The sequence below is a fragment of the Rhinatrema bivittatum genome, chromosome 4 (genome assembly GCF_901001135.1).
Source record: "Rhinatrema bivittatum chromosome 4, aRhiBiv1.1, whole genome shotgun sequence".
Classification (NCBI taxonomy): Eukaryota; Metazoa; Chordata; class Amphibia; order Gymnophiona; family Rhinatrematidae; genus Rhinatrema; species Rhinatrema bivittatum.
Window position 1 is genome coordinate 427,282,688 of NC_042618.1, and position 18,925 is coordinate 427,301,612.

Below are 18,925 nucleotides of genomic sequence, written 5' to 3' on the forward strand. Positions count from 1 at the left end.
TTCCTTGGCCATGGGTTCCAGTGGGTATAGGGCTTCTAGTGCCCGTCCCCCTTTAAAACTGGCCTCTGGAGCATTCCATTCCAGGTCAATCAGTTCCTTGATTGGCTCCAACATAGGAAAACAGCATGAGGCTTTACGGAGGTACACCAACATGGGATTCTTTTTCAGTTCCAATGTAGGGTCCGTGCCTGGAAGACCCAGTGTTTTCATAGTTTAGGACATGAGGGCTGGTAATTCATCTCTGTAGAAGAATCTGAGCATGGTCCCGGTATGGCTCCATCCCTGGAGGGGATTTCCCCTTCCTCTAGGGAGTCCATTTCCTCCTCTGAGGTGTCTGGATCCCCATCCGGGATGATCTTGGTTAGGAGAGGCATGTCTCGAGAGCCTCAGGTGGTGCTGGAAGGACTTGTGCTTCCGGCGGAGTTTGAGGCAAGTGGACAGCCTGGGTTGGTTGCCGCCTAGACAAACGTTGCAGCCTTTGAAAAATTCCATCCAGGAGAGGTTCCTGGGTCCATGTTGATGCCAGGAGGGATTGTAGTGATAGCCCCGGTGGAACTTTCTTCTGGGGGCGCCGAGTTGGACATAGTTAGATCCGGTGTGCCATCATCAGTGGTTCTAGATCCCGCTCCTGGCTGTGGGAGGGTCTTGATTTGGCTCTCCCTGGTTCTGTTCGCACTGCTGGCACAGGAGGGAATTTAGTTCAGGCTGCGCAGCTCTCAAGTGGCAGGCTGGGCAAAGGAAGGGTCCCTTGGCCTTCTTGGATGCTGGTGCCATTGTTTGTGCGCGTGTAGGGCTTAAAAGCTTGTCCGTACAAGAGTTATGCACGTGGATGCTCTTCGTTGTGTGCATCGAGAGCGCAGGAGTTATGTGCAGTAAGTGTGCACAAGTTATGTGTGCAGGGTGGCGGATTTTATGCGCTCCGCTGTGCGCACAACTCAGATGGGCGCACCGTTAAGCGTGTATCCCTACGGGCGCGCTCAAGTTAGGCACCTTGGGCCTCTGGCCTGCTCCGCGTGTACCGACGGCGAGGGGAGAAGATGGTGCAGACGACCCCGGTGACAAGATAGCGACCCGCCGGAGGACCTCCACATGTGTGGACCCTCGCACCAGATCGGGGCCTAGCCTGAGGGATGCTGCTCAACCCGATTTCAACCTTGGAGGAAGGTCGGTACGGCTGTTCGAGCCTTGGAGACCGGAGACTTAGAAGAAAAGGTTTCTACCTTACCTGGTCTCGGCGCTTACCAGTTGTGTGCCAGGTGGTTTCCAGCTGCGGGGGAAGAGGGAAATACCTTCACCCCGCACTCGAATCTGCACCCGCTGCCTTTCAGCCACCCGGGGGCAACGTCCACACTGGGTATCGGCCTGTGGACTAAGGCTCACCTCTGAGGGATATTGAATCGACCTCAGGAAAGTCTTGATTGCGGGAGGGACCATTAGGTTTCAATGCAGGAGAAGCGGGGCTCTCTTAAGGTAAATTTTTTTTCTCTCTTGTAAATTGAGATAATACTCAATGTTAAGAGAGAATATTTCAGCAATAAAATAGAAAAATTTGCAAATAATCCAAGAGCACTATTCTCAAAAGTTTCAAACCTAACCAGTGACAAACAGGAATACAAAACCTACCAGAAACAAAATGTAATGAAATTGCCAAATTTTTCAGTGACAAAAATCACGAAATTAAGAGACAAACTTCCAAACACTGCCAACCAAGAAATTAAAATGCAAAAAAGGGATGTCAACCCATGGATATCTTCACTGAGATATCTGAAATGGAAGTGGAACAGATGCTAAAAAATGTAAACCCCGCCCCACACAAAATTAACAATACCTACAATTGAACTGAAGAAATCAGCTAACAGTCGCCCATACGCTGACTAAAATCATAAACCTATCCCAAAAGAAGGAACAATGCCAGATATACTGAAAGGAGCAATAATAAAACCAATAATTAAGAAAAAAACCCAGTGATCCCCTTATCCTAAACAACTACAGACCAGTATCAAATCTTCCTTTAATAGCTAAACTAATCGAAAAAACAGTACAGAAACAGCTAGCTGAACACCTGGATAACAATAACATACTGTACCCATCTCAACACGGTTTTCGAAAACACTACAGCACTGAGACTCTTCTCTCTCTATCAGATAACATTCTGAGAGGCTTTGATAGTGGTAAACACTATATTCTACTAATGCTTGACCTATCGGCAGCCTTTGTCACAGTAAACCATAAAATACTACTAAATAGACTGGAAGAAATCGGATTACACGGCCAAACATTAAAATGGTTCAGTTCATATCTAAAAAAAACAGGTTTTTCCAAGTTCAGATCAACAACACAGTATCAGAAAAAATTAATCTCAAAACAGGAGTTCCACAGGGATCAGCACTATCTGCGACCCTTTTTAACATATACATGCTGCCATTATGCCACCTACTTGCAAGACTAGGAATTATCCACTACATTTACTCCGACGACATCCAACTAATTCTACCCATAGATGACACTTTAGAGGAAACATTAAACCTAGCCAACATGTACCTAAGCATTATAAAACTACTGACACAAATGGAACTTGTAATTAATATTGATAAAACAGAATTTCTACACTTAGAACGAAAAAATTCTGAAATCAGTCAAACCTCAATAATTCTCAGACAACCAGAAAATTGAACTAACTGGAAAAGTACGTAACCTGGGAATAATTATAGACCCTGAAATCAATCTGAAACACAAATCACTAAAAGTAAAAGGAAGGTTATGCAAAGCTCATGGTACTCAGAAAACTTAAACCACTACTAACTCAAAATGACTTCTGAACAATACTACAGGCACTAATTTTCTCCAGCACAGACTACTGCAAAGCCCTTATGCTAGGACTACCTAATACGACATTAAGACCACTGCAGCAAGAATACTAACCGGAAAAAGAAGGAGGGACCATATAACAAACCCTAGCAGAGTTACATTGGCTACCAATTGAACACAGAATTAAATACAAAACCCTATGTATCATTCACAAACTAATTTATGACGAGAAATCAGATTAGCTAAACACAGCATTACGGGTACACACTCCACATAGGAACCTCCGATCAGCAAATAAAGCACTCCTAACCATTCCATCAGTTAAAACAGCAAGACTGACCCAAGTGAGGGAGAGAGCCCTATCACTAGCAGGACCCATAATCTGGAACACAATGCCTCCAGAGATCAGACTACAAAGTGATCTAAAGACATTCAAGAAAAGTTTAAAAAGCCATGTTTTTAAACAAGCATTTTACAAAGAGACGAAAGAATAGAGAGAAATTATTCAGGAAAAGACAGAAAGGCACAGACACACAGTACGTAGAACTTTACAATAGATTAGTCTATGAACTCTACACCACAACAAACATAACTATAATACTATGTGTGATAAAACTACCCGTGTAAGTACCTTGGTACAACTGGTCATGAACTTCTTCGCTAAATGTCTCTGTCTAATGATATATTGTAACCAAACCTTTAACGGCACCTGTTAGAATGTACTATAGTACGCTTTTACCTTCATTAAATATGTGCCTACATGTAAACCGTTGCGATGGTATTTAACTTAGCAATGGTATAGAAAAGTTTTTAAATAAATAAATGTTACACTATTCTCTTTTGGATAGTGTCCGCATCTGCTATGGGAGACTGAGAAATACTGAAGAGCTAAGCATGTTGCACGGGTATATGTAGGCTGATATCAGCTTTGAAATCTGACTCAGTCTCCCATCTGCTATCAGGAGAGCACAATTCCCATTGGTCCTGAGTCCTCCTGGCTACACGCTAGGAAAACTCTTATTAAACATGGATAAGACAAATTTTATCTCTTACATCAGATGTTCCTAATTTTTTTTGGAGTACGGATAGCAATATCTAGATAAATTAATAATTTAGCGATACTTATGGACACTATGCTAACTCTCTGCACTCAAGTGAGAAAGATGGTTAAGAATGCATTTTTTAAGCTCCGGATATTGTGCCCTTTCAGTTAGACTCATTTTAAAAGTTGTGTACTCCAGTAATTTCATCGCTTGACTATTATGTTGGATTGCCACAAACACTTCAAAATACTGCTGCATGAACCATTACTAGGACCTCAATTCGAGAGCACATCTCATCAATGCTATCTAAATTGCACTGGCTACCAAGTGCCTTCCACCTATGCAGCATTAAAATTTATCAGCCAATGCAAAGTCTGAGATCTGCATCCCAAGGCTTATTATGTGCACAATCATTTAAACAAATCAGGCTTGACAAGTTTTGCGAACAGCTTTTGAGTGTTCAAGGATCTATGTTGGGGAACACACCTTCCAGGAGTAATTAAAGGAAAAACAATCACTACTGAAATTTCACAAAATGATAAAGGTTAATTCCAACAGGCTGGAGCCTTTGATGCTTTGACACTGAGTCAGGGGTCCTGCCATGTCCTTGGAGATATTAATTCATTATACTGACTGCCAACGATGAGCAAGCGGTATCGCAACTTATGTGTTATTTATATTTATTAAGAGGTATAGTGATGTGTTTCAATTTTTTTATGTATGTTTTTAGCCATATTTTAACTATCCAAATATTTGTTTTATCATTTTTATTATTGTGGTGTTGCTTGTTTAAATTATGAATGATATTCTGCCTAGTAAAGTTGATACATGGTTTAGAAATTCTTAAATAAAGTAAAAATATTCAAACACACACAGTTCAACTGGTATAAGCTAAACTAATAGCCTGCGTAATGTTTTTAATAGTACAAATGATGTGCAAATTAGCACACATATAAAACTGCACACAGAATGGAGACACAGATCTGGCAAACTGGGGTTGACCCAATGCTGTGCACTGCTATACAGAGAGACCCAAATGCAATTTCCAAATCAGGTTTTCCACTCCACAAGTTGGCCAGGGATACTGTGGGAGCAGCATTCACAGCCCCTGGAGGAAGGGAGTTTATCACTGCACAAAAGCAACACCTATTGATCACAGGGTTCTGGAAGGAGCCCCCAGCTGAGCATTGTTGCTGCAGTGACTGAAGTTGGGAAGCAATATAAAAATAGGGAGGTCCATATTCAGTAGCTGTTTAGTGGACAAGTTATCCGGCTAAGATAACGTGTCCTGGATATTCAATGGGATAAACGCCTAATGCTATGCCAGGCCCGGATTGAAGTAGGATGCAACCACAATCAGAGCTGAAGAAATACAGTCATTTAAGATACCAAAATGGGTTTGGAAGGGAAAAAGTGGAGTGGCCATTAGGTGGGAGAGGGGAGACCTGAAGAGCACCATAGTTTTTGGATAAATTGGGAACACTGGAGCGGGTTGTGGGGGGAGAAGGATTGACTGGCAATACTCTCAGCCCTCAAATTGCTTTTTTAAAGCTTGCAATGGGGAAGCTAAAGGGAGGGGAGTGGCAGGATAAACATGGGAGCAAGGTAGGGGTCAGCTTTGGGCATCTAGGGCTGGACTCAGGATCAGTGGGTTATGTGCTCTTCTGCTAGCAGATGGGAGATGGAATCAGGTTTCAAAGCGGACATCATCTTAGATATACCCCTGCAGTGACCTCAGCCCTTCAGTACTCTCTTCAAAAGCCATTGCGGACCTACTATTGAAAAACTTGAACAAAATTTGGATAAAACTTAACTTGATTAAACAACTTGATTAAAAAAAAATGGTGACCGTAACTGTACTCAACCAAACAAACACTGAATCCCAGCAATATAATTGATGCCCTGATCTAGGGATAGGGCAACAGCTTATCTGTAACTTCTTGGAATCGATATTCACCTCATGGGCAGCCTTGAGTGGTATGCCGAGTCCATCTGTCTACACTAAGGAAAACAAAATTATCAGGTAAGTAATTTCTCCGTTTCCTAGCATGTAGCCAGATGGACTCAGGACCAATGGGATGTACAAAAGCTACTCCTGAACAGGGTGGGAAGGCTGCCCGCGGTCCGGTTAGCACCGCCCTTGCAAAGGTTGCGTCCTCTCTGGCCTGGACAACCAGGCGATAGAACCTGAAGAAGGCATGTAAGGAGGACCACATCGCTGCTCAACAGATGTCTACGGGAAACAGTAGCTTAGCTTCCGCCCGGGATACTGCCTAGGCCCTAGCGGAATGAGCTTTAACCTGAAGGTATAAAGGGTTCCCTGCCTCTACATTAGCTCCCATGATCACTTCCTTGATCCAGCGAGCTCTAGTAGCTCGCAAAGCCGCTTCGCCTTGTTTCCTTTCGCCATGAAGAACAAACGAGCGATCAGGCTTGTGCACCAGTTCTGAACATTCCAGATACCGTACTAACAAGCTAATGACATTTAAGTGGCGTAGGAGGCGGTAGTCTTCCATGTCCTTGCATCTATCAAGGGACGGTAAGGAAATGGACTGGTTCAGGTGAAACTCCGAGACTACCTTTGGTAAGAAGAAAAGAACGGTGCGGAGCTGTAACGTTCCTGGAGTAAACCAGAGGAACAGCTCCCGACATGACAGCGCCTGCAGTTCAGAGATGCAAAGAGCCGAACATATCACCACCAAGAATACAGTCTTCAGCATTAACAGGTGTAGAGACTGACTGCGCAGCGGCCGAAAGGAAGGCCCTGCTAAAAAGTCCAATACTATACTGAGGTTCCATAGGGGCTGCTCAATCCGATCAGTGCTCCCTTTTAACCTTGCCGGAAGAAAGGAATCGGTACGGCAATCCGAGAGCTCTGGAGACCTGAAATTTAAAGTTTTCTTCTTACCTGGTCTCGGTGCTTACCGATCGTGTGCCGGACGGTCTCCAGCTGGGAGGGGGGGGGGGGGGGGGGGAAAGAGGGTTTTACCTTCACCGCCGCACTCTGTTATGCACCTGCTGCCTTTCAGCCACTCTAGGGGCTAAGTCCACACTGGGAACCGGCTACCAGACCAAGGCACACCTCTGAGGAATATCAGGGATCACCTCAGGAATTCTCAACAGGGGGAGGGACCCTTAGGTATCACCACAGGACAGCGGGGTTCAATCTTCTTTAAGATAATTTTGTGTCTTCTTGCTGTAATTTTCCCAACACTGTGCTAGTGTGTGGGATAGTGTCCACATCTGCTAGGAGACAGAGATACTGAGGAGCTGAGGTCACTGCAGGGGTATATCTAGAGTGACATCAGCTTTGAAATCTGACTGTCTCCCATCTGCTAGCAGAGGAGCACAATGCCCACTGGTCCTGAGTCCATCTGGCTACACGCTAGGAAATTTCCAAAGGTTGGAGGACTGGTCTGTTCGGTTATGAAATGGTCTACTATTTCAGGGGAAGGTGTAGCTGCCTTGAAAGGTGTGTAGGACAAAAGTTCGCCCATCTTGAAGCAGCCATTTGAAGTGGCCAGTAGAACACTGCAGGTAAGGGGCCTGCACACATATGTGACAAGGTCCAGTTTTCTGCTTGATGTGTTGTGCTCAGGCGTGGTTGTTGGAGGAATCTCTACATGAACCTAGGAGCAATGTACCCTGTGGACACTGGCCTCTGATCTGGGGCAAATTGTGGCCAGGGGAATTATTTTTTTATTTAATTTATATTCTGCCTTTCAGCTACTCCCCTTCTGGAGAATATTGTCCCCATGATTTAAAAAAAAAACAAAAGCAGGAATCCCTCTGACTCCACTAGTTCCTTTTCTTCTGACTTTTTTTTTTTTTTTTAAATAATTGAAATGTTAATAAAAATCACCACAATATCAACATTAATAAAGGATTCCAAGAATATTCAAATACTTGTGTATACTCTTCAGTTCTATTCAGAATATACAAATATAGTAGTTCCAATAACAAAAACCAAGCTATTAAACTTTCATAGTCTGAAAATTCAAACATAACTGTTCTTTTCTAGTTTTAATAACAGAACACGATCCCCCTTTTTTTTTCTTTAAATAACCCTTCCCTTTATTCCCCCCCCCCCCCATCTTGTTCCCATAATTTAATGTGTGTATGTTTATGCTGAGGTCTTTATTTAACAAGGCATAGATCTTTGACAAAGCTTTTGTGACTGTCAGCTTGCTTACATAAATTTTCAAAAAAGGCAACCATTTCTAAATCATTTTTTTTTACCTGATTTCTCGAGAAAAAGATGACAACTGTAAGCCTCCCACATGACGATTCAGGGATACAAGGTCTAAAAAAAATCTATTGTGAAATAGGGATGTGCTACCAAAATATTCTCTTTTACCCACCAGTTGTTTCTTCCACTGATTCCACACTTTTAGTGTGTGGTCTACCAAGTTGGGAAGAGCTGTTAGTTTTAACCATGCCTATCGAGAATGCCATATCAAAGCACCTATAGGCATAGAGCCAATGAGAGCCTGATCGAGAACCACCCACGGCTTCTTTTTCCTCAAGCGATGCCAGTCAAGTACTGCTTTTAAATAGCTCGTTGTAAGATACCACTGAATGTTTGGGACACCTACCCCCCCTTGTAATTTAGATAAAAATAAAACCTTCCTGGCCACCCACAGACGTTTTCCTTTCCAAATAAATTTAAGCAGGCATTTCTGCCATATCTTCAGTGTATTTGAGGGAACCGCATATGGGATTGTTTGAAAACAGATATAGAAGTCTCAATACTATAATTTTTACCACAGCTGTACGACCAACCCATGAAGTATGGTAGTTCACTCTTCCACTCTTCCATATACTTGTAAATCCAATCTAGCAAAGGAGGGTAGTTCAATTGAAACGTTTTTTTTTTGTTTCCAATATACACCACTAAATATTTGATTTGGTGATTCGCCCATCAAAACGAGTGTGCTGCACGTAAATGTTGGACTAGTACCTCCGGTGCTGTGAAATTTAGTATTTCAGATTTTTCCCAGTTAATTCTGAAACCAGAGACCCCACTAAAAGTCACTATTTCCAGACATATTTCAGGTAGTCAAACCTTGGGATTAGTTACTGTAAATAAAATGTCATCTGCAAAGAGAGATAAAGGAAAATTCCCTGATTTCTATCTCCACTATCTTGGGATTAAGCTAGATCCTGGTAGCCCTACACACTGGAAATGTAGATGAGAATCCTCCATTAAATTTTTAAACAAGCCAACTGGTTTTGATATAATTTTTGTATCCACTGAAGGAAATAATTGCCAGATTTCATGGCCCGCATTGCAGAAAAGAGAATAAGGCTAGCATTTATTGAGAGAAGTAGGAAGGGAATTTTATTTTCCCCGGCCCATCAGATAGTCAGCTGTTTTACAAATATTCGACCGATACAGTACCGACACGTAAGAAAAAGTGTGGCAGTGCCGGGCGCCCGCTTGTTTGACGCGTGCACATTTTGGTTCACAAGCCGCTCGATTCAGTATTCAAATGAGACGCAAATCCAAGCGGCGGCAAACTAGCGTCCAAAGCACGCCTATGAAGCGGTAGGCGTTTGCAATGCATTTTACTGTATAGAGCGGAGAGAATCCAGGGTGAGCTGGCGCCATACCTGCCATTCGAAATGTCATTCCACCAGGTAAGTGGATGGTTCTTTTCTACAGACCTCGCATGGACACCAGGGCCGCTGCCCTGAGCATCCGGACGTCCTTATTCAGAGGCCACCCCCAACCTTCCACGTCCGGGCGCTTAAGGACGTGCAAGGACGTCCGGGCCTCCAAGCATGGAAGCCCGGAAAGAGGAACGCTGCCTTCCAACGTCCATGGACGCTGCCTTGAGCGCCCGTCCGGACGTCCAAGGTCGGGGCTTCCGTTCATGGACGTTCCCGCCTGGGCGTCCATGATTGGAGACCCCGCTGCCTTCCAACGTCATGGCTGCCTTGAGCGCCCGGCTGGACGCTCAAGGCAGCCGGACGTCCAACCGAATGAAAAAGATCAGCAGAGCCAATATATGCATGTTATCCATGACGCTGTCTTGTCCGAAGCTGACTGAACACCACACTAACGCCAGGGTCAGGGTAGGCAGTAAATATTGAGGTTAAAGACGCGGTAAAAAAGCTGGTTAAATCGCAATATTTTGGGCGCGCGTTACTGTATTGGGGGGGGGGGGGGAATAGCTAATCCGATCATTAACATATCATATACATACGGCAGGCGGAAAGGTATACACGTCTTTTTCGGCAAGCGCTAAGGATGCATAAAAGCCGATACTGAATCGCGCGTCCGTCTTACACGCTCAAAACGTGCATCCAAAGCAGGTTAAAAACCACGCAACCGCGGCCGCGCTTTACTGTATCGGCCCAATTGTCGGATGCTGTCCGCCGTGAGATAAATCTGGATTGGTGAAGATGAACAATTTTTCACATGCTGTCCATTAGCTAATATTTTAGCCAGCAGTTTTCATATCTAGATTGATAAGGGATATTGGGCAACATGAGCCGCATAAAGCCGGGTCTCTCCTGGTTTCGCTAATATAGTGATTTCTGCCATATTAGAGTTCTGAGATATTGTTCCCCCTATTCTTAAAGAGAGTTAAACACCTTCACCAATAGGGGAGCTAGAAGGTCCGCATACAGCTTATAAAATCTTGCCTTATACCCGTCTAGACCCGGTGATTTCCTTATTTTCAAATTTTTTATGGCCTAGACTTCTGCCTGAGTAATTTCCTTTTCCAATATTTCCTTTTGGATATTGGATAATTGAGGCAAATGAGGTATCTTTCAAGTAATTTTCAATTTTCCCTTGCTCTATATTAGGGTCAGCACTGTATAATTCCATACATAAATGTAGGAAGCGCTGTCAAATATCTGAGCACCGGGTTAGCATGTTCCCTTTTTCATCTTTAATTTTTACGATATTATTTTGGGTTCTTTTCATTAATTTATTGGCAATATTCTCCCGACTGTTTCCACCCTCGAAGTGTACCTGTCTCAAAAGTTCTAGATGAGCAACCAAAGCTGCATCTAAATCAGCTTTCTGTTTATGTTCATCAAGTTGCTTGAGGGTCTTGCTGGAGAGTGTACTCTTGTGCGAGTGTTCAAGTCAGGCTGTGTGTGATATTCTGTTCTTTCCCTTATTTTTTTTCACATGTACTGCTCTCGCAACTAGTTTACCACAGATTACTGCCTTCAAGCATTTCCACACTACCGAAGGGGTGTTCTCTCCTGTGTCATTCAGTTCTATATAATTTCTTTTTTTTTTTTTTAACTTGTTGATTATATTTTTCATCCTCAGAGGCTGTCATTTAATCTCCAGTATTGCTGCCCTCTGTGTTAAAATTTAATTGAGAAAATAAATTATATTGACCATTCAGAACAGTATATAATAATTATATTGAAAATCATGCTCAATCCATGAGATAGGATTAAAATCTATATTAGAAATACTAGTAGCACAACCCTTGTCCACTAAAAATAAATCGATCCTCGCGTATGAATTGTGCGCTCTAGGAAAAAAAAAAAAAAAGAGTAGCTCCTGCACTTTGGGTACCACGATCTCCATATATCAGTTACCCTTAGCCAGAAATAAAAGTTTTTAATAGGTACCAATCTTTTCCTGCGGTAGAAGCGTTACCAGAATTATCTAGTAGTGGTTTTATAGTTAAATTAAAATCACCACCAAATAAATGGCCCTGGGCATGCTTCTCTATCAGATCTCTCAATTTCTGGGAAAAAACTCCTGGATATAAATTTACTAAAGTGTATTTTACCCTTCCTATAGAAAGCACCAAAATGATATCTCTTTCCCCAGGGTCTAATACACTCGTCAACATTTTAAACAATATATCCTTCCTAAAAAGGACTCCCACTCCAGAGTACTTTGCTTCCTTATGACCAGCCATCCAATATTATGATGGACCGCATCAGGCGTTTATACCTTCACCTTAAATGGGTTTCTTGCACCAACACAATGGGGACCTGCTGAGATTTTAAATCTCAGAAAAATAAGTGCCTTTTACAGAAAGAGTTAAATCCCTTTACATTAAGGGATAATATATTGAGAGAGGTCATAACCCTTAATTTAAAAGTGTAAGGTGAGCTACTGCCCACTTCATCCAACTCCCATGCTTTGATATTAACTGTAAGCAAAGAATAAAAGCCACTACCCCCACAACTTGTCCAGTTGAGATATAACTTACGATACCTCCAGTTTCTCTCCCTGATTATATCGGTAGCAGTGGAAATCGTAATGCATTCTAATAATTCAATTCCCAACCCGCCCCCCTTACCCCTAGCAGAGAGAACCACTCCTCGTGTCTTTTCCGCCATTTCTCAGAGGAAGTCACCAGGTGACCGTAGTTCTTCCCCCCTCATTTATAACAAAATACCTCCCAAAATAATAACTGCAATCCCCCAAATAAAGTCATGTAAATGCTATGCTACCCAAGCTCACGAGGCAATCAAGCTGCTTAAGCAAGAAAACTAATAGCTTTACTGTCCCGAGCGTCTTTCAGGTAGTTTCTTGGCTCGTTAGCTCTTGGTCTATATTCCTGCGGAGGCGACATCCTCCTTTGTCCACCCGTTGCCAGCATGGAGCTTTGTTTTTCTGGAAGCGTTAATTCAGGTATACTCTTCAAAATCAGAGTAGCCCGCTTCCCGTAGTATCTCCAATGCTTCTGCCAAGGTGAGCACGTGGTGCGAAATGCCTTTCAGCGAAAAACCCAGGCCGAAGGGGAACAGTCATCTGTAATGTATGTTATCTGATCAAAGAACCTCTGTGACACTGCGCATTTCTATAAGCTTACGAATTGTTGAGGGAGATAGGTTTGCTTCCGAGCGATAATTGCGATTTTCTCTTTGATTGCGTAACTGTGGTAGCAAACCAGTATGTCTCAAGGCTTCTGCCCCAACGCTCGGTGCGCCCACTCACTCAATCTGTATATCCAGCAAGAGCGATGTTTCTTGTTGTTCCTGTGACGCCAAGATGGATTGACTAATGTGCTTGACCATCTCCATACAATTTTGGTATTCAGGTAGTTTGGGAATTCCCCTAAACCTCAAGGTTTGCCTCCCGAGTGATTCTCAAGATCTTCAAGTTTATCGCTCTTCCCTCAAGGCATCTGTTTTGTTTTCCATATTAAAAATACACCGGCCGTACTCCATTTCTTCTTTCATCTCATCGATCGAAGCCATTATTTCTTGTTTGTTATTTTGCATCTCTTGTTGTAGCTCGGTAAACCATTGCTGCATCTCCACGCTGGTCGGCAATTCTTCCCCCGTTGGCTGCCTCTCACTGTCAGCACCCTCCACTTCAAGGCCAGTTTCCTGCTGTGCCATGTTGGAGAGGCCGCTTACTTTAAGCGAGTCCACTTTTTGGTAGGAATACTTTTGAAAATCAAAGGATTTTCGCTTTAACGACATTGATTGTTCACCAACTTGTTAGCAAAAGCACTTTCAGGTGACAGATCTACACGATGTCTGCGATTCGGAAAGATTGTTCTTGGGGGAGAGGGGCCCACGCTTCGCTTGATAATCTACTTCGGTGATGTCATATCGTCATATCCTCTTCACCGTCTTCCAACTCAACATGACCCTCGAAATTTACTCCTTGGGTGGGGGAAGATCAGGAGCAGAACTCTGTCCCTACCACTGTCTACAGCAGGGGTCGGGAACCCATGGCTCGCGAGCCAGATATGGCTCTTTTGATGGCTGCATCTGGCTCGCAGACAAATCTAAATCAGTGTGTCGCCACACTTTCCAGTCCCCCGCTGACCCAGCTGCTCCCCGGTCCTCCTCCGCCCGGGCCTAAAATGCTGTCAGCCCAGGCGGAACGCTGCAGAATAGCTGGAGTCTGCGGCACTGGCATGCTCTCTTCTTCCCGCCCCCCTCCCCGCGGCCCGGAAGAGGAAGCGGCAGAATAGCTGGAGTCGGCGGCACCGGCATGCTCTCTTCTTCCCGCCCCCCCGCGGCCTGGAAGCGGAAGTGGTAAGCATCGGGTGCCTATGCAGGAAGAAGAGACAACGCTAGTGTGGTCAGCGTCGGTCCAACGAAAAGAAGACTGTGCAGCGCGGCTCGGAGGAAAATAAAGAAGAGCTTCAACCGCGGCTGATGGGACTCCTCCTCCGCGAGGGCTGAAAATGAAGGAGGTTAGCGTTGGGAGGAGGCTGCTGCTGCCGCGAGTTCCCGGGGTGGGGGAGAGAGAGAGTGAATGAGCGAGCAAGCATGTATGTTTGAGATCCTGTGTGTGAGTGAGAGATTGCATGTATGTGAATGATTGAGAGCCTGTATATGTGAAAGAGAGTATTGTCTGTGATTGAGAGCCTGCCTGTGAGAGAGAGAGCATGAATGTAAGTTTACGACTGGGAACCTGTATGTGTAAGTTTGTGATTGAAAACCTGTTTGTGTGAAAGAGTATGTGTGTATGATTGAGATCATGTGTATGTATTTATTTAAGGCTTTTCTATACCGGCATTCATGATACAATCATATCATGCCGGTTTACAAATAACAGGGGTGTGTAATAACTGTTCTTTTAACTAGTGCAAAAGAGGCAAAAAGTTACAATATAACAAGGTCGTTGAAACTGGGAGATGAAGGAGACAAGAATAGAAAGGAATATAAGCTTTACATAGGTAGATTATTTACATTTTGCAGTAATGTCTCTTTGTGGTAATTATTTACATAGTACCGAAGGTCTCTCAATGGATGGTGGATTCTGTAGGGCTCGCTTGCCGTAGGGTTTCTCCTTGGGTATTAGATTGCCTTGTGTAAGAGCCTGTGTGTATAAGTAAGAGAGAGCATGTGTGTCTGTGTGTGATTGAGAGCTGGTTTAGGTGATGGAGCATGTGAGTATGTGATTGAAAGAGAGGACATGTTTGTAAGCATGTGAATGAGAGTATGTGTGAGAGAAAAAGACAGCATGTATTTATGTGATTGAAAGCCTGTGTAAGCGTGAAAAGATAGACAGCATGTGTGTAAATGTGTAATTAAGAGCCTATATAAGTGAGAGAGAAAAAGCATGTGTATATGTGAGTGACTGAGAGCATGTGTGTATAGGTGTGAAATTGAGAGCCAGTGTGAGAGAGCGCGCTGGTATGTGACAGAGGAGAAAGTTCCAAGCAAACCACCCCTCCTCCTGCTAATTCAGAACAATCTCAGGACACCTGGATATCAAACGTTCCCAGGTATGCAGAGCAAACAATTGTTTGTATCCTTATTTTTCATTACTGGGTCTTTGTGTCTGCTATTTTGTCATATTTTGTTGGTATCTGGAAATTTTTTCTATGAGTTTTTAATTATTGGATATTCCACTCATCAGCTGTTTCGAAATATGTTCTTTTTGTTAGTACAGTTTTACTGCTGATGATTTTATATTTCTTGATTTGTTTTATAAGGATGGGTGATGTTTCTTTTTTCCTTTGTTACACTGCATACAGTGTATGCTTCTTGTTATGCGTTTTGGTCTCTTTATTCTATGTTAGGTGAGGGTCAGCACGTGATTCAGGTGAGGTTTTCTGCTGGCGTGTAGTTTCTGTGTAGGACTCTATAGCAGCCTGACTTGGTCCGTTTTCCTAATAGGAGATGTATTGGTGTCTTAAGGCCTGGTGTAATATTTTCAGAGACTTATTGTACTTTAAAAGTGTGATCTTACATAAAATGCACACATTTACTTGTATTTAGTTTTAAACATATTGTATGGCTCTCATGGAATTACATTTTAAAATATGTGGCGTTCATAGCTCTCTCAGCCAAAAAGGTTCCTGACCCCTGGTCTACAGCAAGACTCCCAGAATTAGCTGAAAAAAAGGCAACACCTGGAGAGAAAAAAAAAAAGCCGCTCCTGAAAACTGGCTTTTTTAGGTCTGGCTGCAGACTCTTGCCACATAGGAAGCCAAAGATGGAGGCTCTAACTCAAAACACTGAAGCCACAATTCCCACCATGGCCAATTTGATTCCTTTAGCAAATATGTAGAGGTAAAAGCCTGGAGTTGCCCTTGGGACTGAACTATGTTCCATAATTTATTTATTTTATTTATTTATTTTTTTTTGTTATACCGAGTTTCATGACAGGCATCACATCAACCCGGTTTACAATTAACAAAGTGTGTAAAACATAACATAACGTAAAACAATGTTCTCAAAAAGAACCTTGAACTTTAAATATCGTGAATCAGATAAAGGAATTGAGAAAGTTACAATAAATCAGGGAAATCAACTTGGAGCTGGAAAAGGGGAGAGATTGCACAGAGCAATATTAACATTTCAGTCTATTAATGTAATAGAGTAGCATAGTGAGTAAATAAGAATATGTGAGAAACTGTGGCAATACCTCACTATGGAACGGAACATAAATAACCAAATGCATAAATACGACAGTGTTATGATAAAAGTTCAGCAGGTATTGATGATTGTCAATTTAAGGTTGATTGAATTGTATTTGGTCCAGTTATTGGATAAGAGTTTGTGCTATTTAATGGAGGAATTATTCAAGGCTTGGAAATGCTTTTTTGAAAAGCCAAGTTTTTAGTCTTTTCCTAAATGTTAGACTGCATAAATGTTAGACTGCATTTATAAACTGCATTCATGCACTTTATAAATTCCTTTGATCTGGCAGCCCAAGCAAAGGAGGAAGTATCCACCGGGGTAGGGACCAATGCTGGCTGTAACCTAGATGGCCCTTCAGCTGTCCCTATGTTTTCCTGAACTGCCGCAGCTAAAAGGAGGCCACCCCCCAACTCTCTTCCATCCCCCCCTCCCCCCACAAGGTCCCAAGCTAGCCACCAATGCGGTTGCAGCACTGCCTTCCCTGGGCAGCCACAGCACACATGCCCCTTTACCTACTATTTGCTGGAGACAGAATACTGGCAGGCTAAAGTCAGCATGATTGTGTCAGGGGCGAGGTCAGTGAACCTATTAATCTCTGTCTCCATCTGCTGGTCAGGGGACATAACCCATTCACCTGGAATGGTCTGACTGGATGAAGAGGAATGCTTACGTTTGCCACTTTCTTGTTTCTAATATCCTAATTCATATTTTCATTTCTGCACCTCTACCATGACCTCACCAAGGCCCAAATTTCTCAGCTTTTCTTCATTTAGAACAGTGTTTCTCACCTCTTCAGCTGTCCCATAAGCAAAACCATATCACACCAGCACTCAAAACTTCAGTGGCTCCCTGTCTCTTAGGCTTACAGAGGGAATAACTGCCCTTTTAATTTAATGGGCTATGACTAGAATGCTGCTGAACAGAGGATGTTCAATGGTCGTTACCTGTGTATCTTGTAATCTCGTGGCACATACTTTTTCATAATCTCCAGCAAGTCTTTATCTGCATCTCTGCAGTGTATTACCAAGGGTTTCTTCAGAGCCACGCCCAATTGCAGTTGTTGTTCAAACACCTGGGATTACAAACAAGAAACCAAATTTAAAAGAAAAAAAAACAAACCCCAAAACAAAAAGCACACCACAAACCCGGTCTAATGTTTTGAAGGGCCCTGCATGTTCTCTTCTTGTTACTGCAGCTCTGGCTGGCCTTGGACCTTGTGTCAGGAACTAACAGAGCCAACAGATATAAGGAACTGTCACTATAGCAACAGCACAAATGCAACCCAGTACGTCCACCTGGAAAATAAACTGGGTTTGTAAGCCTCAACTGGGGCAACTGTTTACCATCGTTATATGCCTGATTTAAGTCCCCTCTTCTTCTAAAAATCCTCCAACTGCCATCTGAAAAAGGATACTCATACAATTATACAAGCCTGAGGTAACTCAAGAGCTCCTGCTTTAAGTAGCCACATCACCAAAAGGAGCATTATTCAATTCCAATTTAAAGCTTATTTTCCCACAGTTCAAAATTTTTAAAGAATTTTAGCAAAGACACAATGGCATTAGAAGCATAGTTGCAGAGAGGACCTTCATAACACCTGTATGTGCAGAATGATTTCTAACATGAAATGCCCGGGTCATATTTAATCATTGGTCCATCATTTATACAAAAATATCCCTCTGTTATGTTTTAATGTTTTAGAATGCAAGATAATTTAATTACATTTAATCAGACAACTTCCCTTATTTATCAGAAATGCCAGCGGTGGCAGCAGCAAGAGCAGTGCTCGTTCCCAATATAACGTTATTGGTTGTATTCCACCGCGTTGCGTGGCCATTTTGAACCTTTGAGATGAAGCAATTCTTGTCCAAATGTAATAAGCGTATTGTCCCATGCAAAAATTTGTAAGTGTGCATTCTTTTGTTTAAACTGATTGTTTCCTTTGATGTTAAAGAAAAAGACACTGACATCCTTTGACGTGCATCCCTGAGACAGCCACGGAGTGAAAAATATGGTCGGGAACGTGCACTGCTGTTGCTGCTGGTACTTCTGATAAAAGAGGGAAGTTGTCTGATTAAATTGAATTAATTTTATCTTGCATTCTAAAAAGTTAAAAACACACACACACACACACATAACAGAAGGATACTTTTATATAAAAGATGGACCAATGATTAAATATGACCCGGGCATTTCATGTTAGAAATCATTCTGCACGTACGGGTGTTATGAAGGTCTTCTCTGCAACTATGCTTCTAATGCCGTTGTGTCTTTGCTAAAATTCTTTAAAAATTTTGAACTGAGGGAAAATAAGCTTTAAATTGGAATTGAATGCTCCTGTTGCTGCATTCATACTTTGACTCTCCTTATTGCCTTGTGTAAGTAGCCACATGCCAGCAAACTTGCTAAGTTTAATAAAAAAAAAAACAAAAAACCCACGCTTCACACAGTTAAAACGAATATAATACAGCTATGGAATGTAGAGCCAAGGTCAACTAAGTTAATGAGGGAAAACAAACATTCACCCAATGTGAAAGACTAGATAGTGAAAAAGGGTGGGATTGCTGAGAAGGATTTAAGTTGAACAGGGAAAAAATTATTTTTTTATTTTATGCTGGTTCAGCATTCACTTTTAAATACTGTTACGGGTTGTATTTAAAGGTGATGTTCTAATGGAGAGATAACTGAGCTCCTGTTTTACACTTATACAAGTACGAACTACTAAATATTATGAATATGCGGTGTGTGTA

The 18,925-nt window shown here is 42.6% G+C and overlaps 1 protein-coding gene across 4 annotated transcripts in view; it reads right to left on the reverse strand.

Moving 5' to 3' along the window:
- The window catches only part of TATDN2 (TatD DNase domain containing 2), a 57,531-nt gene that overhangs the window by 12,771 nt on the left and 25,835 nt on the right, over positions 1 to 18,925 (reverse strand). For all 4 annotated transcript variants that reach the window (XM_029601434.1, XM_029601433.1, XM_029601435.1 and 1 more), the window contains exon 5: positions 17,120 to 17,247. In XM_029601434.1, the coding sequence (XP_029457294.1) occupies positions 17,120 to 17,247 (128 nt within the window). The remainder of the gene's footprint in view (positions 1 to 17,119; positions 17,248 to 18,925) is intronic.